The sequence below is a fragment of the Bubalus kerabau genome, chromosome 10 (genome assembly GCF_029407905.1).
Source record: "Bubalus kerabau isolate K-KA32 ecotype Philippines breed swamp buffalo chromosome 10, PCC_UOA_SB_1v2, whole genome shotgun sequence".
In the NCBI taxonomy this organism is placed as follows: Eukaryota; Metazoa; Chordata; class Mammalia; order Artiodactyla; family Bovidae; genus Bubalus; species Bubalus kerabau.
Window position 1 is genome coordinate 59,358,042 of NC_073633.1, and position 21,752 is coordinate 59,379,793.

At 39.1% G+C, this 21,752-nt stretch overlaps 1 protein-coding gene across 1 annotated transcript in view; it reads left to right on the plus strand.

The window, feature by feature from the left end:
* Positions 1-21,752, plus strand: part of NEDD4 (NEDD4 E3 ubiquitin protein ligase) — a 146,093-nt gene that overhangs the window by 25,630 nt on the left and 98,711 nt on the right. The window contains exons 3-5 of the mRNA XM_055537883.1: positions 1,193-1,271; positions 1,363-1,401; positions 20,103-20,156. Coding sequence (XP_055393858.1) covers positions 1,193-1,271; positions 1,363-1,401; positions 20,103-20,156 — 172 coding nt within the window. The remainder of the gene's footprint in view (positions 1-1,192; positions 1,272-1,362; positions 1,402-20,102; positions 20,157-21,752) is intronic.

The following is a 21,752-nucleotide window of genomic DNA, read 5'->3' on the forward strand; positions in this document are numbered from 1 at the left end:
TATGTGTTAGTTGTTATTTGTGTCATTATTATCACAGATTTTTCACTTGGGAACTTTGACTGAAACAGGAAGACAGTCTAGTTTGCTTTGCTGGAAGCATGAAGGAGAGTCAGGGAGTGGAGGAGCTTAATGACATTTATATGACTGGAAAAACCAAAGTCAAAATAGACGATGCAAGGTTCCAGAGAAGGTGGGAGGACACTGGACAAGGGTGATTGGGTGAAACACCTGAATCATTGAAGTTAGGGGTAGGATGGCCTCTGATAAATACCAGGATGTTGGGAGTATTGTGATGACTTTGATTTTTGTCAATTAAAGTAAGAGATAAGGTTGTATGGGGGCTTCCCAAGTGGCGCTAGTGGTAAAGAACCCACCTGCCAATACAGGAGGCATGAGAGACATGGGTTCAATCCCTGGGTCAGGAAGATCCCCTGAAGGAGGGCATGATGATCCACTCCGGGATTCTTGCCTGGAAAATCCATTGGACAGAGGAGCCTGGTGGGCTACAGTCCATAGAGTTGCAAAGAGTCGGACAGGACTGAAGTGACCTAGCAGCAGCAGCAGCACCAAGGTTGTATGTGGAAATGGGAGGAGGGAGTTGGTGGTGGAAAATAGTGAGTACTCGGAATCCCCAAGGGACATGAGAGAAATATGACCATGGAAAAGTAAAATGTCAAGTCTTTTGCTTTGCAAACCTGAATATCATCCCAAGGTTTTCCTTCTCCATGTCTCTTTGTACAAGGGTTACCTGGCACACAATTATTTTGAGCTCAAACACTTTGTCTTTATTTTGTAATTAGAGTTTATACCTGTGATATAACTTGAAACTCCCTTGAGGTCTTACAAAGCTATTCTTGAAAATCATTGAATTAACCTTCTTAACCCAGAAGAAGAAGGCATGTAATAAAAAATTAAACAAAGTTTCCAAAAATATTAAGAGATTGGAAATCATTGAATTGTGATTAAAAGGTTTTATTTCTAATTCTTTGTCTGTTTCTCTATCATGCCATTTCAGCTTTTTAGTTAGATATCACAATTACTATAATTACTCACCCCTGCCTAAGGAACCCTTACTTTTAAGTGTAGAAAATAATTGTAGAAATTGTTAACAAGGAAAATTCTGTGATTTTTATAGTTTGAGAAACCTGAGTTTGGGAATAAATAACAATTAAATTTTTAAAAATTTTAACAGTGATCCTTATGTGCGAGTGACGTTATATGACCCAATGAATGGAATATTTACAAGTGTGCAAACGAAAACCATTAAAAAGGTTAGTATTTAAAAATTTTTAAGTATACGTGGTTTTATTTTTGTATAATGAAATATGAAAAGTTAGTTATACTGTGTTTATTGTCTTTCAGACTTTGAATCCAAAATGGAATGAAGAAATATTATTCAGAGTAAGTATGCATTTTATTTCATTGTAACAGCAAAGATTTTTTTCTCAATAGGTTAGAATAATAAGTTCTCACAATATTCTAAAATGTATCTTACAAGAATTTGTAAAAATTTAAGAGTTAAATCTGGGTATCCTTATGATGAGATGGCCTTGGGACCATTTAGTTTATTATGAAAAACATGTGTAAGGTAATGAGATAAAGGATGATGTAAGCCTGAATTATCTTATTCTAATTTAATTCTGATGGAGAGACAGTCTTATTCCAATTTTGCAGATTTTTATGTTTTTCTTTAAAGATGATACAATATTTGTGTTTCTCTTAGTCATTTATTAAATACACTGATCCAGACAAGAGATGGTGAGAGCCTACCAACAAGTGGATACATTATACATCCTTCATTCACATTCCTGCCTTCTTCCTCACCCCACTTCACTGTCCCATAAGAACAAACTCCAGGCTCCCAAGAGGGTCCTCAAACTGACAGTGACACATGATGTAGATGGGAACAGTGATTCAAATAACTATAGATTGCTCATCAGAAACTGTGTTAAAACAGTATAATTAAGGTTGTAAAGAAAAAAGAATGATCAACTCAGAATTCTGTATCTAATAAAAATATCCTTCAAGAATGACAGTGTATTAAGGTATTCGAAACTGAGGAAAAATAAGAGAATTATACTTGGAAAACTAAATACTCTTTTTCTAAAACTAAAGCTAAATACTACTTCTTCTCTGGTAGAATAAGTAGACAAAAAAATTCAGTAAAGATACAGAAGTCCTGAACAACATTATCAAATCAGTTTTACTTAACTGACATTTATAGACCTACCCAACAACAGCAGAACACGTGGTCTTTAAAATTGCACACGGAATATATACTGAGTAAGCTGGGCCAAACCCCAAACCTCAACAGTGTTAAAATAATTTAAGTCGTGCTAAGTATGGTCTCTGACTGTAATGGAATTAAAGTAGGAATTAGTAACACAAAAATATCTGAAAAATCCCAAATATGCGGAAGTTAAACTACACACTTCTAAATAATACAGGAGTCAAACAAGAATTCTCAAAGAGAATTAGAAAATATTTTAGTAGAATGTAATAAAAATACAGCATCAGTACTTCCCTGATGGTCCAGTGGTTAAATCTCTGCGCTTCCCCTGCAGGGGGTGTAGGTTTAATTCCTGGTGGGTAAACTAAGATCTCACATGCCACATAATGTGGCCAAAAAAAAAAAAAAAAAACAAAAAACAAAAACCACCAGCATCAAATGGATAAAGGAGATGTAGTATATATATACAAGGAATACTCATGAATACAGTGAATACTCAGCCATAAAAAAGAATGAAATAATGCCGCTTGTAGCAACATAGATGGATGGACCTAGAGATTATGGTGGCTCAGAGGTTAAAGCCTCTGCCTCCAATGCGGGGAAACCTGGGTTCGATGCCTGGGTTGGGAAGATCCCCTGGAGAAGGAAATGGCAACCCACTCCAGTATTCTTGCCTGAAGAATCCCATGGACGGAGGAGCTTGGTAGGCTACAGTCCATGGGGTCGCAAAGAGTTGGACACGACTGAGTGACTTCACTTTCACTTTCAGAGATTATCAAATTGTCATACTAAGTGAAGTAGTCAGAAAGAAAAGACAAACACCATATGATATCACTTCTATATGGCATCTAAAATATGATACAAATGAACTTATTTATGAAACAGAAGCAGACTCAAAGACATAGAAAACAAACTTATGGTTACCAACGGGGAAAGGGTGTGGGGAAGGGATAAATTAGGATTTTGAGATTATCAGATACAAACAATATATATATAAAACAGATAAACAACAAGGTTCCACTGTGTAGCATGGAGAACTATATTTAGGAGATCCAACAAGTCCATTCTAAAGGAGATCAGTCCTGGGTGTTCATTGGAAGGACTGATGCTAAAGCGGAAACTCCAATACTTTGGCCACCTCATACGAAGAGTTGACTCATTGGAAAAGATCCTGATGCTGGGAGGGATTGGGGGTAGGAGGAGAAGGGGACGACAGAGGATGAGATGGCTGGATCGCATCACTGACTCCATGGACATGAGTTTAGGTGAACTCCGGGAGTTGGTGATGGACAGGGAGGCCTGGCGTGCTGCGATTCATGGGGTCGCAAAGAGTCGGACACGACTGAGCGACTGAACTGAACTGAATAAATTTTATTGGAAGAAAATATGAGAAAGGATATATATATATATGTTTACATGTGTATGTATAACTGAATCACTTTGTTATACACCAGAAGCTAACACAATACTGTAAATCAGCTATTCTTCAGTAAAACAAAACCAAACAAAAACCCAACAACATCAAGGTTTGTAGGATGCAGCTACAACACTGCTTAGAGAGAAATATATAGCATTAAATTATATTGAAAAAGAAGAAAGGTCTTGAATAATTAATCTAAGGTTCTACCTGAAGAAACTAGAAAGTAGCATCATTATAGAACCAACAGACTCTAAATGGATAAGTAAGGGATGTTATGAACATTTCTGTGCTTGTAAGCTCAATAACTTAGATGAAATAGACCAATTCATTTAAAGACATACCCTACTAAAATTTTAATAAGAAATAAATTACCTGACAAGTTCTGTTAACTCTTAAAGAAGTTACACTTGAAATTAAAAACCATCCAATAAAGAAAACCTTGATACCAGGTAGTTCCACTAGTTGAATTCTACCATGATTCTAAGGAATAAATAATTCCAATTCTATGCAGTGTCTTATTGAAACTAAAAGAAGGACTTTTCCCAATTCATTCCTGAGGCCAGCATTATTCTGATACCAAAACCAGACCAAAGACTTTATAAGAAAGTTAAAACTGCAGACCATTCATGCTCATGATCATAACCATTCTATGGTAAGTTTGTTAAATTGGGTCTCTTCCATTCTGAAAGGGCAGTAATTTGTTCTCAAATTACTTACAGAAATGAGGTTTGCCTTTCCTATCTGCAGAACTTAAGCCAGCACAATTTTGTGGGTGTTTACAGAATATGTATTCATAGGGATGAAATCTATGCAACATTTCATCCTTTCAAGGGGCCCAATTCACAGAGAAGGAGGTGCAAGAATGAGCCCATGACCATGGGATCCATTAATCACATCATCTACCACACCATCTAGAAGCAGGCACTGGAATGGCCTACTGAAAGCACAACCCAAGCACCAATATGGAGATAATACTCTGTAAAGATGGCATGCCAGTTTAATATTTAAGCCAAAAACCTCAATGTGAGCTGTATTCACAACAGAAAATATACACGGTCCAGGAACAAAGGAGTAGAAGTAGGAGTAGCCCCACTTGCCATCATTTCCAAAGACCCCCTGGAGGATCCCTGGAACTCTGGGCTTTGCCAGGTTACAGATCCAGGCCCCCAGAGGGAAAATACACCTTCTAAGGGACACACCTTCAAGGATCCCATTCAACCATGATCTACGCCTGCTGCCAGGGCACTGTGGACTCCTTGTATCTGGGAACCAGCAGGTGATTGAGGCTGTTATGTGGTTTCTAAGGGACCAACGGGAGAATTAAATGAGCTCATTACAGGAATCACTCTATATCCTTTTAAGTATTTAATGGTGGTACAAATCTGTGATATTCCCACTAGGTTGCCATATTTTTATTTGTTTTTTTAAACAGATTTATTAAGATACAGTTAACAATCATGTGCAATTCAGTGGTTTTTAGTATGTTCATGGAGTTGTTCAACCATCACCAAAATCTTAAAACATTTTCATCACCTGCAAAATAAACCCCATACCCATTGTTACTCCTCATTTTCCCCCAGGATCTGCCCTCTTTCCCAGGAAACTTCCAGTCCACTTTCAGTCTCTTTTAAAGAGATTTGCCTATTTTGGACATTTTGTTTAAATGGTATTATGCAATATGTGGTCCTTTGTATCTGGCTTCTTTCACTAAGTGTAATGTTTTCAAGGTTCAGCCATGTTATAGCATGTGTCGGTACTTAATTTCTTTTTATTGCCAAATAATGTCCCATTATATGGATAACCACACTTTATCCATGCATTGGGTGGGCATCTGAGTTGCTTCCACATTTTAACTGTTATGAATAATGGTGGTATGAACATCTGTATACAAGTTTTTGTGTGGACATCTATTTTCATTTGGGATGTATATACCTAGGAGTGGGATTGCTGGGTCAAATGAAGAACTGCCAAAGTTTTCCAAGTGGCTTGGTGGGCTGCCATCTAGGGGGTTGCACAGAGTTGGACACGACTGAAGCGACTTAGCAGTAGCAGTTACCATTTTTACATTCCTACCAATAGAGTTGTGGTCCTAGTGTGATTAGATTGACTAGTTTTCTGTGAGTATGGTTTCAGTGTGTCTGGCCTCTGATGCCCTCTTGCAACACCTACCGTCTTACTTGGGTTTCTCTTACCTTGGGCGTGGGGTATCTCTTCACGGCTGCTCCAGCAAAGCGCAGCCGCTGCTCCTTACCTTGGACGAGGGGTATCTCCTCACCGCCGCCCTTCCTGACCTTCAACGTGGGATAGCTCCTCTAGGCCCTCCTGTGCCTGCGCAGCCAGGGCCTGGGGTTGGTCCTCCTGGCCACCGCCCCTGGCCTCGGGCGTGGGGGGGTGGGGTAGCTCTTCCCGCCCACCGCCCAGGCCTCTGGCTTAGGGGGGGTGGGGTAGCGCCTCCCGCCGGCCGCCCCTGGCCTCGGGCTTAAGGGCGTGGGGTATCTCCTCTCCTCGCAGCCCGGACCTCAGACGCTGGGTATCTCCTTTCGGCCTCCCACCCTGACCTCGGACGTGGGGTACCTTCTCTCGGCCGTTCCTGCGCCGTCGCAGTCTGGCACTCTCGGCCGCTGCCCCTGACCTAGGACGTGAGGTAACTCCTCTTGGTCGCCGCCCTTCGGGCATGGGGTCCTCCCGGCTTCTGCCCCTAACCTCGGACGTGGAGTAGCTCCTCTCGCCTGCACTTTAGGGCGCCCATCGCAGCCGCCTGCGCTTTGAAGCAACAGTTAGAACTGGACATGGAACAACAGACTTGTTCCAAATAGGAAAAGGAGTATGTCAAGGCTGTATATCGTCATCCTGTTTATTTAACTTATATGCAGAGTACATCATGAGAAACGCTGGGCTGGAAGAAACACAAGCTGGAATCAAGATTGCTGGGAGAAATATCAATAACCCCAGATATGCAGATGACACCACCCTTATGGCAGAAAGTGAAGAGGAACTAAAAAGCCTCTTGATGAAGGTGAAAGTGGAGAGTGAAAAAGTTGACTTAAAGCTCAACATTCAGAAAATGAAGATCATGGCATCCGGTCCCATCACTTCATGGGAAATAGATGGGGAAACAGTGGAAACAGTGTCAGACTTTATTTTTCTGGGCTCCAAAATCACTGCAGATGGTGACTGCAGCCATGAAATTAAAAGACGCTTACTCCTTGAAAGCAAAGTTATGACCAACCTAGATAGCGTATTCAAAAGCAGAGACATTACTTTGCCAACAAAGCTTCGTCTAGTCAAGGCTATGGTTTTTCCTGTGGTCGTGTATGGATGTGAGAGTTGGACTGTGAAGAAGGCTGAGCGCCGAAGAATTGATGCTTTTGAACTGTGGTGTTGGAGAAGACTCTTGAGAGTCCCTTGGACTGCAAGAAGATCCAACCAGTCCATTCTAAAGGAGATCAGCCCTGGGATTTCTTTGGAAGGAATGATGCTAAAGTTGAAACTCCAGTACTCTGGCCACCTCATGCGAAGAGTTGACTCATTGGAAAAGACTCTGATGCTGGGAAGGATGGGGGGCAAGAGAAGAAGGGGACGACAGAAGATGAGATGGCTGGATGGCATCACTGACTCGATGCACATCAGTCTGAGTGAACTCCGGGAGTTGGTGATGGACAGGGAGGCCTGGTGTGTTGCGATTCATGGGGTGGCAAAGACTCAGACACAACTAAGTGACTGATCTGATTTGATCTGACCAATATAGTATGAGAATTCTCACTTCACATCCTTGACAGCACTTACTATTATCTGACTTTTTATCACAGCCTTCCTAGTGGGTGTGAAATGATATTTTATTTCAGTTCCCTGATGGTTCATGATATTGTGAATCTTTTCATGAGCTTATTGGCCAGTTGTATATTTTCTTTGGAGAAATGTCTAGTCAGGTCTTCTGCCTGTTTTATAATTATTTATTGTTTTGTTATTGAGTTGTCCTAGTTCTTTTTATTTCTAGATACAAGTCTCTTGTCTGATACATGATGTGCAAAAATTTTCTCCCATTCTGTGAGTTGTCTTTTGAATTTATTGATAGTGTCCTTTGAAGCACAGAAGTTTTTAATTTTGACGATGTTTGGTTCCTTGTGCTTTTCTTGTCATATCTAATCAATATTGTTTTAATTTACTATCTTCACTGGAGGGAGGACAGTTTCAGAGGCTTCCACTTGGCCTTCTCACTATGATAGTTCTTATCCCACAAGCCATAGATGCAATGTGGTAGTGGTTGTGAGTAGATCCAACTTCCAGTACACTTGAAAAACAGGACAGTGACTTTTGGGTGGATCCGCAGAACCAGAGAACTCAGTATAAATTGAACATTAGTCAGGACCCTGTTTGTAATCAGGTCCCTTCAAGTCCTGCATTTTTGTTTTTAAATTTTGTTTTTAGCTGTGCTGGGTCTTTTTTGTGGCACATGGGCTCTTTGTTGCAGTGTGCAGGCTTCAGTTTATCTCAAAAAATTGATAGAAATTTGGAAGTTAAACAGCATATTTTAAATAAGCCATGATCAAAAAGGAAATTATAAGGAAAATTAGAAATCATTTTAACTGTTTGGCAATTAAAACATACCAGTATATGGATGAGATAATTCAGTGCTTCTTCAAATGCTTTTATACAAAAGAAAAAGGATATAAAATTGATGATCTAAGTTTCTACCTTAAGCAAAAAATAAAAAGTAGAGGGAAGAAAATAAGAATAGAAATCAATTAAATAGAACATGGACAAAAAGTAGAGAAAACAAATGAAACTAAAGTTAGTTCCTTGAAAAGATTAAGAAAATTGCTACATCACAGCAAGCCCAAGTAAGAAAGAAAACTCAAATGATCAGTAACAAAGAGAAAAGGAATCTCAACATGTGGGTAGAAATAGAGAGGAATTAAAATTACACAAATTTTAAATTTAAAACTAATTAAAAATTTTCCCATTATTTTTTATGATCTTGATTTCCTATTAAAAAGCATATTTGAAAGTCTGTGCTAAACTCTTGAGTTAGAGATATTACCACAAAAATAAGAAAGATGACCATTTGAAAATGCACACCAGGCTTAGGACTCTATTGCCTTGTACTCGTCTCTTTTACCATAATTTCACTGTTACCAAATGTTCTAGCCAGTATTACTTTATTCTGGGATCATGCATAGGTCATGCATTTATTTTAATCATAAATTTACAAATTTATTGTGAGGATAACTAGTTAAATTTGTGTGGATCAATGCTAATTCATCACAGCTAGATCCAGAACTGAAAACACATGGTGATTTAGCACTTGCTGTACAAAGGACGTAATTATGTGTGGTTTTCTATTTTCTCCTTTGTCATTTCATTATTTATACATAGCACAAACTGTTTTCCATTGAATGTATTCACAGAGAAATGACTATTGAGATAACATAGTATAGTAAAATCTTGGTTATCTGGCATTCAGCCAAATGGGTATTGTGACCAGAAGTTGAAAGGAGATTTTATATCTTTTAGAAAACATGAAGTTCGAAGAAAGTTTTTTTTTTGTGGAGAACTCTTGTTGTTTAGTCACTGAGTTGTGTTCTGACTCTTTGTGACCCCATGGACTGACTGTAGCCTGCCAGGCTTCTCTGTCCATGGGATTTCCCAGGCAAGAGTACTGGAGTGGGCTGCCATTTCCTTCTCCAGGGAATCTTTCTGAACCAGGGATTGAACCTATATCTCCTACATGGGCAGGCTAATTCTTTACTATTGAACCAGAAATGTTACTGGCAAATTAATAGACAGGACAACTCCAAATTGAAGTTAATGTTCAATTGCAAAGTATAGTAAAATCTGCACTTACAGTTGCTCACGTGAGACCAGGAGAGGCAAGTTATCAGGAGGGAAAACAGTCTGACACATTAGGGAGCCATATACTCATATGCTCTGCATCAGCATAGCATAGGAGCCTCTGAAAAAGGACCACTCATTCCCTGTACACCCATGGTGATCAGTTTGTATCTTTGGTATTCACACACATCTTGTTATATGTATATAATGTGTATATGTTCATGCATATATTAGTACTATGTTACAGAAGCAACATGTATACCTTAGATATTTTTATAAAAAAATAAAAGTCAGCTGTAATTTAATTTCGGTAAAGCCACCACAAATTGTGTGATAGTCTGGTATTTTTTCCTATGTATTTTTACCCATAAATTTATCCTGGCAACCAACTCCAGTATTCTTGCCTGGAGAATCCCATGGACAGAGGAGCCTGGCAGGCTCTAGTCGATGGGGTTGGAAAGAGTCAGACACGACTGAGCAACTTAATACTCACTCACTCACAGTCCCTACCCTCACAACTAGGCTTACTATCTACTGTGGAGCCCTATGAACTAGTTTCTCAAAAGTATTATCAATGTGCTGAACCTTGTGAAGAGAAAACACGGGTGCTAGTGAGTGAATATCAGGGGATATTAGAGAATTTAGGGGAGTCCCTAAATGTAAAGTATTTAAAGTAGGCCATTCTGTAGTGTATCATTTAGGATGCTTTCAGCTTCCAGTAACAGAGTCACTGTAACAGCTAAAATTGGCTTAAATGATAGTTACATTTATTATTTCTCCTCACAAGAAGCAGGCATAGAAGAGAGGTAGTGACTGCAGCAGCTGAACGGGGTCATGTGAAGCCCAGCTTCTCTGGGATTCTCTTGGCTTTCTGTCCTTGGTCATAAGAAGCCTGCAGCAGTTCCAAACGACATAGCCTCTGATGATGATGTCCAGAGGTAGACCCTATCAGTCTCCTTTAAAAAGTGAAGAACCCTTTTTCAAAAGTTTCCCTGGGAGACTCTCATATTTCTTGGGCCAGAATTATGTTGTGTGTATATTTCTAACCCAGTCATGGATAAAGAGAGTGGAATTACTGGGAAGCTTAGAGGAATCAGAAGTAAGCTCATAGGAGGCGAGGTGGGGGGAGTAGCTGCTGGTATCCCTGACATGCATTGCCATCCAATATTTCAATAAAATTAGAATTCTGTTAGCTAGGAAAAAGGATGGGGTGACCCATTATAAAGCACTAAATATAGTTTGGGGCTTCTCTGGTGGCTCAGATGATAAAGCATCCATCTGCAGTACAGGAGACCTGGGTTCAAGCCCTGGGTTGGGAAGATCCCCTGGAGAAGGGAACAGCTACCCACTCCAGTATTCTGGCCTAGAGAATTCCATGGACTGTATAGTCCATGGGGTCACAGAGTCAGACACGACTGAGCGACTTTCACTTTCACTTTCATAGTATGGTATAGCCATATAATGAAATCCTCATCAGCTGTTTAAAAAGAGACAGATGTTTATGTATTGATAGGGTGTTAGTTTCAAAATATACTAAATGAAGGAACAAGTGTGCAGAACATTGTATGTATGATTCACCTATTTGTGTAAAAGCAGAACAACTCTCTCATATGCAGGTATTTGAAAAAATACTTCTGGCAGGACCTAAGAAACTGTTCACAGTATTTTCTCTGAGGGTGGGACAAAGATGAAAGATTTATAATTTGATATTCTATGTATCTTTTTTTACTGCTTGAATTCTCCCTCTCCATGGCTATGTATCTATAATTTGTTTTTATATTTGTTGATAAGAAATAACTATATAGAGAAACAAAGAAGAAAGACACAAAACATGTACATAAAAATGTGAAGATACTTTCTATTTATAAAATGCTTATAGCATTTTATATGCCTATAAAAATACTTACCTAGTTGATGTAACCTTTTACACAGTTTTTAAAATCTACTTACCACAGATGTTCACACAAAAAAATGTAGATGAATGCTCATAGCATCATTATTCATTATAGTAAAAAAGTAGAAACAGCCTGTAGGTCCATCAACAAATGAATGGACAAACAAAATGGACAAATGAATGGGATATATACATACAATGAAATATTATTCAATTATAAAAAGGAACGATGTAGTGACACACGCTACAACATAGGTGAACCTCAAAAATATTTAAAGACCACATATTGTAGGATTCCCCTTATGTTAAATGTCTATAGTAGGCAAATCTGTAGAGACAGAAAATGTATTAGAGGTTGTCTGAGATTGAGGAAGTTGAGGGGAAATTAGAAGTGACTGCCTGGGCTTCTCTGGTGGCTCAGCTGGTAAAGAATCTGCCTGCAGTGTGGGAGACCTGGGTTTGATCTCTGGGTTGGGAAGATCCCCTGGAGAAAGGAATGGCTACCCACTCCAGTATTCTTGCCAGGAGAATTCCGTGGAGTGTATAGTCTATGAGGTTGCAAAGAGTAGGACATGATTGAGCAATTTTCATTCACTTCACTAGGAGTTACTGCTGACAGGCATGGAGTTTATATTTGAGGTGATGAAAATGTTCCAAAATGGTGAGGGTAGTTAGTTGCATACTCGATACTAAAACCCATTGAATTGTACATTTTCAATGGGTCACTTACATGGTATGTGTATTATATCTCAATAAAGCTTTTTTTTTTTTTTTTTTTTAATATACCTGCTTTGTTTTTTTTTCCTGCAACCACCAGCATAATTTCCAGGAACATTACTTTAGGTTGTTTATGAATGCTGCTGCTGCTGCTAAGTTGCGTCAGTCGTGTCCGACTCTGTGTGACCCCGACATTTATCAGTACCTTTATCCTTCTTTGAAAAATCTGGTTACTAGTTTGGTGGGTTTTTTTTTTCTTTTCTCTTTTGTCCATTTATAGACTTACATATTTTTCCACAAACATCACAATAGTCTTTATTTTTCCTTATACCTTTCATTTAACTATGACCCTGTAAACTGTTTTTTTGTGACCATAGCTTTACTCCTATTTTTAATAGAAATTTAAAAAATAATCTCATCAAAAAATTCACACATGGCTTAAAAAGAAATAGTATAAAGAAAGGCGCTTATAGTGAAGAGCGAAAAACTCTGGTGCCTCATCCTCAGCCCTCCTGTTCTTGCTTCCCAGAAGGAACTGCTCTAAACTGTTTTCATTTGTCCTTCTGGTCGATATTCCCATTCTGATGAATAGTTCACACATCCCTGTCCCAAACTGACCTCCAGCTGTGATAGATGAGTAGATCGCCAACTTATGTTTGCTGTCTGTCCATGGTCACAAGAAGCTTGCCACGATTCCAAACGACATAGCCTCCCAGGATGATGTCCAGAGGAAGAAAAGGGAGAATTTTCCCGATCATGTCTCTTTTAAAAGGTGAAGAACCCTTTTTTGAAAGTTTCCCCAGAAGATTGGCCCCTCATAGGAGTCTAGGTTGGAAATGGTTTTTCTTCAGGAAGTTAAAGCTGTTGTTTTATCAACATTGAACATGGTATTGCTATTGAAAGGGCTGATTCTTGTTCCTTTGAGGGTGATTCTTCTCTCTCTGTGAAAAAAACTGATGATTTATCTTTATCCTGGTGTTTTAAAATTTCAAAGTATTATGCCTTGTGTGTGCAGTGTCATTATATTGGGCCTTTGATAAGCATTTCAGTTTAAACACCACTGTTTCCCTTCAGTTCTGAAGCTTTTATGTGAATTATTTCTCTAATAATTTACTTCTGTCACTTGAGTGTATGTTCCTAGGTTCTTTGTCTCGTCACAACAAAGATTTGGAGCGACGGACATTAAAGCCCTCGGCGCGTCACAGCTCTTGGGTCTTGGACAAACCGTGCTACAGCTCTTAGGCAAATCAGTGTTACAGCTCTATTTTATTTACAAGATAGCAGGAGAATCCAAGACTCGAAGAGAAGAGAGTGGAGGAGTGCGTTGGGAGGGAGAAAGAGAGAGAGAGAGAAAGAGAGAGAGAGAGCGCGTGCATGCACGCGGGAGAGAGAGTCCCAGAGAAAGCGCTTTGGCTCCTCATTTTATATGTTTTTTCTTCCACCTGGGCCTGCCCTATGCAAATTGGGCTTAGCCAGGAGTGCTGTTTGTTCTGCCTGAAGTTTTCACTCTGGTCCTCGGACCTTCCTTTGACCTTCCTTGTCTTTTAGCCACCGCCATTTTGGACTCCTTTTCCCTATTCTACCTACCTAACATTTCCCTCTGTTTATATGATTGTTTAGAGATTCCAGCTAGTTGGATGCAGGGTCACCTAGATTGATTCTTATCTTTCTCAGTCAAAATTCCTCATGTAAACCACAGAACACAGAAAATGATTCGAGTGGCATTTTTCTCACCTATTTCAAAGATAACCTTATCCAGTACCTTCCTAGATATATAGGAGAGAAATCAGTAGATAACACATAGTAAATGTCTTAGAACAGGAGTCAGCAAACTTTTTCATAAAGAGCCATATAGTAAATATTTTAGGTGTCACACAGATAGGAGGCAAAAAGTAAGGCTGCTATGTAGGTACTCTAATAGCCATTTAAAAGGTAACCATTAAAAAATGTTAAAAAAAAAAAAGAAAAACTGTTTTTTGGGCTGTTAAAAAAAAAAGAAGCAGGTGCCTGGCGGGATTTGGTCCATAAGCTGTAGCTTATTCAACCTCTGTTTAGGGCATTAGGGCTTAATTTTTTACTGAATCTCTTCAGAAAATCCTCTTTTTATTTTCTCTCATATTTTCCTTCAGCTTAGCTTTTTGTTCTACATTTTGAGAGATTTCTGCAAATTTACCTTAGATTGCTTATATTTGAATTCAGCAGTCATTTTTAGTTGCAACACCACTCCATGCCTCTTAATATAGTGTCCTATTTTTGTCTTATAGATTCAAGACGTCCGTAGATATTTCTAAGGAAACACCTTATAGTTTTTAAAGGTGTTTACTTTTGTTTCCTAAGTATTTTTTTCCTTTGGGGACAGTTTTTCTGGTTATACATCTGTGATCTCTGCTAATATAGTTATACTTAACAGTGACACAATAGAAAAATCATCTATTGCTTCTACATATGAAAAGTGCAAACATGTAACAATTATATTTTTAGTTATCATTTATAAATTACATATTAAAATTGATGGTTGCATTATTGTTGAACCTGTATCTGAAATCAAAGAGGAACTCTTTCATAATGTGTGTCTGTGTGTGTTTACCAGAGGTTTAGATGCCATATGGATATTCTCTCATTAGGGCCATTGACCCCTTTGCTTCAACTTTCTGTTCTTGTTTTCAGTTTCTTCAGAAGCCCTGCTTCATTGCTTTCCTCCCCACTTCATCTCTGCCAGAAAAGTGTTGATATTGCTCAGCTGCTGGTGGCCCTTGCATGTGCATATGATCTTTGCTGTGTTGCTTTTATGCTGATAGCTTATGGTGAACGATGTCGGATTCATGATCTCCGAAGAAGATTTAACTTCGGGACCAGGGACCAGGCTTGATCACTCAAGTGCTTTGGTGTAGCAGAGTTTTATTAAAGTATAAAAAGGGACAGAGAAAGCAAAGATCTTACCAGGCCCACTCCCACTATATATACATTTTAAGATAACAGGTTTAGTCAGAAGGTTTTCAGGAAGGAGAAACATGTCCTCAAGCAGGATACATTATTGTTATATAATCCTTACTAAGGAATGTAGAAAAAAACGTTTGTCCTTTCTTCCTCCTTGAGAATTCCAGACCCCTGTCTCTGCTTTGAGAGCCCCAGACCCCTTTCTCCTCCTCAGAGACCCTGGGCTTCATAACAATTTGCCTAGGAATTGACTCTCTCAGTGCCTTTTACAAATTCCTTTGCTATTACAAAAATAGGATCTCAAGAGGGAGAGAATTAATGTTTGTGTTTAAGCTGTTTGAGCTTCTCTAGTGGCTCAGAGGGTAAAGCGTCTGCCTGCAGTGCAGGTAGACCTGGGTCAGATCCCTGGGTCAGGAAGACCCTCTGGAGAAGGAAATGGCAACCCACTCCAGTACCTTTGCCTGGAAAATCCTATGGACAGAGAAGCCCGGTAGGCTACATACAGTCCATGGGGTTGCAAAGAGTCGGACACGACTGAACGATTTCACTTCACTTTAAGCTGTCCTTCTTGAATTAGAATTCTCACCACACATTTTAAATTGTATTCTTGCATTTACCGTGTGCCTTTGATATAACCCCCCCTCCCAAAATAAACAAGTATTTTATGGTGTGTTTATAATTTAGTAGGCACCTATTCCTGGAGGAGGAAATGGCAACCCATTCCAATATTCTTGGCTGGGAAATCCCATGGACAGGGCGTGCTACAGTCCATGAGGTCACCAAGAGTCAGACACGACTTAACTGAACAACAACAACAGAGAGCTATTACATACTATTAACTTCAAAAATGGAAGGATGTAGTCAGTTTTCTAATAACTGAAAATGAAGGGGAGTGACTGGGGAGGTAAGACTTCAGAGTGGAGTTGACATTTGAGCTGAGGCTTGAACAAGGGGTAAATTTTGGACTTGTTGAGTGGAGAAGATATTGCACATGGAGTGACCTTAGCATGCACAGAAGTGCAGATCAGAAAGCTCAGTAAGTGGTAATTAGACTGTTTGTTGTGTGATCAGAGCATAGGGTGTTGGTGTATCTGCGTGGGCAGGGGACAGTTACAGGACACAAGGCTCGAAAGGCAAGCTGGGCTGAGGTCATGAAGAGCATTCTGTGCCCAGGTATTTGAATACTTTTCTTTAGGCCACTGGGAGTATCTTTTGAGTACAGCAGTAAAGAAAGCCGAAATTGTCTTTCAGATAAGTCACTCCAGTTACAATAGGAAAGATAGATTTCGAAGATAAGATAGTTGAGGTAGAGCCTCCTGCTCGGAAGCTATTAATTATAGTCTGAACCAGGACAGCAGAGGCCTGTTCAGGTCACATCTGATATCTGTTGTCTTAGCAGTATTCATTAAACATCTACATTGTCTACCAGGTATTTTGTTAGGCATTGAGACTTTTTGTTTTTTTCTCTTAAAATATTTTCATGACCTTCTTCCCTGTTCTCACTGGGACCATCAAAGGCAAAGCTCTCAACACTTCATGCCTGAATTACTAGCCACAGTCCCTGTGGACTCCAGGGTCTCTCTCTAGTCCTGTTTATTTTGTGTATCACTCACAAAATAATATTTACATGTGATCTTCATCATTTTACTTTTTTCCTTTGAAAGCTTAATTTTCTCCCATACCAATCAAGTTTTAATTCATTTTCTGGGTATCAGTGCCTTCAGCCTGGCTCTTCCCTAAATAACCAAATTTTTCTTAAGACTTTCTACCATAAAAATGCTCTTATTAGTTGATTTTCTTAGAGCACACTCATTCTGCCCCCTTACCTTTCTCCCCTGTGATCTTCTTGGTGTGAGTATTCTCTGTATTTTCTTACTCAAATTCTTCCCATCTTTCTAGTCTTAGCTCAAGTGTCATCTCCTCCTCTGAATTTTCTCTACATCTTCCTAGAAAGGATTATTCTCTTACACTGTTTTTCTATCCCTAAGGCATATCTAGCCCTTAGTTGTGGCTTCCACCCTCATTGTTCCTGCGTGGTTACAGCATGACTGCAGGGGTGCCAGCTGTCCTAACCAAGTTCCACATAGGAAAAAGGAGTACAAAGGGCAAAAGCCGCAGCTCTTCCAGCTGAGTCAGCCCCATTTAAAGAGCTCTCCCAGAAGTCCTACCCAGTGACTGTCGCTAGATTGGCCTCTTTGGTCACCCCTAGGTGTAAGAGAACTTTTTTAGGGAGTCTTACTGAGAGTTTCAATGTTGAACAAGTCCAGAGGGCACTGTTCACACAGAAAACAATACATGAAAAAATGGAGTGTTTTGTATTTTTATCTGGGTGATGATGACATGGTAAACATGCATGAAAGGTCATCAAGCTGTATATTTAAGATTAGTAAATGTCATACTTTTCTGAATTTGTTATACTTTTCAATTAAAAAAGTTAATGCCCCTCTTCCCCAGAGTTGTGGTGACCCTAGGCAGATTGCTTCTGGTATAATTAGGATTATGTTATCAGAAGGACATAAGGAAGAACGGATATTGGTCTGGGTATCTCAATATCCTTGTCACATGTATAGGACTTTTTTCTGAAGGGTAGTGATGCTTTTGACATATAAGCCAAAGTTTTAATATATTTGTGTTTAATGTGATTTATTTATCATAGTGAAAATATGAACTTAAAGGTAAGAATGTTCTATACACCATCTTAACCTCTGGTATAAAAAGTTATTAAAGATTTTCTTTTTGTTTGATATTTAGTAAATATTGTTAATAACTTGGGAGAAGGCAATGGCACCCCACTCCAGTACTTTTGCCTAGAAAATCCCATGGACAGAGGAGCCTGGTAGGCGGCAGTCCATGGGGTCGCTAGAGTCAGACACGACTGAGCGACTTCACTTTCACTTTTCACTTTCATGCATTGGAGAAGGAAATGGCAACCCACTCCAGTGTTCTTGCCTGGAGAATCCCAGGGATGGGGTGGCCTGGTGGGCTGCCGTCTATGGGGTCGCACAGAGTCGGACACGACTGAAGCAACTTAGCAGCAGCAGCAGCAGTTAATAACTTGATGTTGAGACATTTCAGCAAAAATAAAAGCATTGGCTTTGAAAAATAAAATATTAATACTATATGTTAATTTTTACTCGCTGTAAGATATAAACAATAAGTGAAAACTCAGTGTATACTTTTTGACTGCTTTTATATAGTAGAAGCAATATCAGTTTTATCAAGTCAGTACTACAAGGATTCAGAACACTTGCTACCATAAAATCAACATCCTTTCACTAGTTCAAACCTGATAAATAAAAAGTGAGTTCATTGCAGTTCAGTTCAGTTCAGTTGCTCAGTCGTGTCTGACTCTTTGCGACCCCATGAATCACAGCACGCCAGGCCTCCCTGTCTATCACCAACTCCCGGAGTTCACCCAAACTCATGTCCATGGAGTCAGTAATGCCATCCAGCCATCTCATCCTCTGTCATCCCCTTCTCCTCCTGCCCCCAATCCCTCCCAGCATCAGAGTCTTTTCCAATGAGTCAACTCTTCGCATGAGGTGGCCAAAGTACTGGAGTTTCAGCTTTAGCATCATTCCTTCCAAAGAACACCCAGGGCTGATCTCCTTTAGAATGGACTGGTTGGATCTCCTTGCAGTCCAAGGGACTCTCAGGAGTCTTCTCCAGCACCACAATTCAAAAGCATCAATTCTTTGGCGCTCAGCTTTCTTCACAGTTCAACTCTCACATCCATACATGACCACTGGAAAAACCATAGCCTTGACTAGACAAACCTTTGTTGGCAAAGTAATGTCTCTGCTTTTGAATATGCTATCTAGGTTGGTCATAACTTTCCTTCCAAGGAGCAAGCATCTTCCAACTTCATGGCTGCAATCACCATCTGCAGTGATTTTGGAGCCCCCCAAAATAAAGTCTGACACTGTTTCCATTGTTTTTCCATCTATTTCCCATGAAGTGAAGGGACCAGATGCTATGATCTTCGTTTTCTGAATGTTGAGCTTTAAGCCAACTTTTTCACTCTCCTCTTTTACTTTCATCAAGAGGCTTTTGAGTTCCTCTTCACTTTCTGCCATAAGGGTGGTGTCATCTGCATATCTGAGGTTATTGATATTCCTCCTGGCAATCTTGATTCCAGCTTGTGCTTCTTCCAGCCCAGAGTTTCTCATGATGTACTCTGCATATAAGTGGAATAAGCAGGGTGACAATATACAGCCTTGACATACCCCTTTTCCTATTTGGAACCAGTCTGTTGTTCCATGTCCAGTTCTAACTGTTGCTTCCTGACCTGCATACAGATTTCTTAAGAGGCAGGTCAGGTGGTCTGGTATTCCCATCTCTTGAAGGATTTTCCACAGTTTATTGTGATCCACACAGTCAAAGGCTTTGGCATAGTCAATAAAGCAGAAATAGATGTTTTTCTGGAACTCTCTTGCTTTTTCCATGATCCAGCGGATGTTGGCAATTTGGTCTCTGGTTCTTCTGCCTTTTCTAAAACCAGCTTGAACATCTGGAAGTTCATGGTTCACGTATTGCTGAAGCCTGTCTTGGAGAATTTTGAGCATTACTTTACTAGCGTGTGAGAGTGGGCAATAAAGTTAATAATAAGATAAAATCCCGTCTGTATTTTTAAGTGGTTGCAAATATTTAAATTTTTGAAATTGTGTCTTTTATTGTATTTTAGAAAAAAATGGGAAAATAAGAAACCAAATCCACTTTGTTATGGTAAAACTTAGAAAATGGTTGACATGTGACAAGTCTTGGCTTTTGTATTAAGTTTCGCATGTAATTTAAAATACATTGTAAGTAACAGGAATTAGGAAATGGCAATGTTTACAAGCATTTATTTCTTGGTGTCTGTGGCTTGATGTTCACTTCTTTAAACATTAAAAGTAGAGTTGATTTGCAGTGTGTTAGTTTCTGGTGTACAGCAAAATGATTCAATTATGCACACAAACACACAGGTATGTGTGTATATATATATTCTTTTTCATTGTAGGTTATTATAAGATACTGAATATAGTTCCAGTGTTCACTTGTTTTTAAGCAAAGGTTGTTTTTTCCTTCCTTAGGTTCATCCTCAGCAACACCGGCTTCTATTTGAAGTGTTTGATGAAAATCGATTGGTAAGTCCTACCATACAAACATAAACTGTGAAGGAAGGGTATGCTTGAGTAACAAGCAAAAGTGGGCCAGGAATCTGTGAAGTGAGAGATGCTTTCGAGGTGGTTATGGAAAGACTGGGCAAAGTAGTGGATAGAATTTTTTTCTCCCACCTTTCCTGGTGCTCCTCTCTACTCTTCTATTCTCCCTGGCACCTCTCCTGATTATCAGTTCTCAGCAGATTTCATGGTCTTCCTCAAGGTCTCTCACGGCAGGAGATTCAGAAAAGTCAGCCTCTTGGCCTGACCTTCCTGCACACGTATGCTGGTACCCTGGTTGATAGTCCCAGACTCAGGAGCCATCCCCTCCACACTCCAGTGGAGGTCTTGAGGTTGCCTGTATCCAGTTATGACATCCCATCCTTTCCCTTATCCCCACTCTTCTATTGAATACAAAGGAAAACCTCTCTAACTAATGAAATTAAGTTCTCTAAAGAATTGCCAGTGTTCAGAGAGACAAAAAGCAAATATAACCTGTTCTTATTTTTATAAAAGGATAGTTGTGATTCCTAATTTCCTAAAGACTGTCTTGAAGTCCTACCCTCTTCCTAATTTGTCTTGAAACTGTATTTCAAACCTTTTTAGCATTTTACATTTACATTTTAAACCTGTAAGATTTGAATATGGAGGCATAAGAACAGTGTTATATAGTCAAAGCTTATCAATTACTAAACAGAAGCACAACAAGAATTAAAACAGTTTTATTCATTTTGTAGCTAACATAGAAACTAGATTTTTTAAAGAATCTATTTTTAGTGTTGGACTATATAACACTTGGCTTTATAGATGTGATAACTGTACTAATAACAGAAGATATTGGAGAAGGGAACGGCGACCCACCGCAGTGTTCTTACAGAATTCCACAGGCAGAGGAACCTGGCAGGTTACAGTCCATGGGGTCGCAAAGAGTCAGACACAACTAAGCTACTAAGCTCAGCACAGCACAACTGAAGATATTTCAGATGAAATGATTAATTAGTATCATTATAGGCAAAGGTACTTTTTTGCAGCCAAGGGAGACTTCATCACTAACTTGGCAGTCTAATTTTGTAAGGCTCAGTGACAGATGTTGATGATTTGCTTATCATTTGGTTAGTCACAGAGCTTTTTATTTTCTGTTTGTATTTTTGCCTTTTTAAAAATAAAATGGAGAATGTTTTCACTTTTTCCTTCTGTTGCTACAGATCTGTTTTCCTGCTTGATGGGACCAGGTGAAATTTAGTATTGGTGTTTTGTAATCATGAAATAAACATACAAAAATATGTATACTATAATATTTATCTTAAATAATAAGACAAATGTCTGTATGCTTATTATTCAACTTAAGAACTTGAACATTACCAAAATCTTCAAAGCATCCTTTAACCCTTCCAATAACATTTCCTTTTTCTCTCCCACATGTAGTAACCACTGTCCTGAATGTTGTGTTTATCATTTCTTTGCTATTTAACAACTTTTATCATGTATATATGTATCCCTAAAAAACATAGTGGTTTCCGTTTTCATATTTTTGGATTTACTAAAATAGTAGCACTGTGAATAATTCTTTCCTCTGTGACA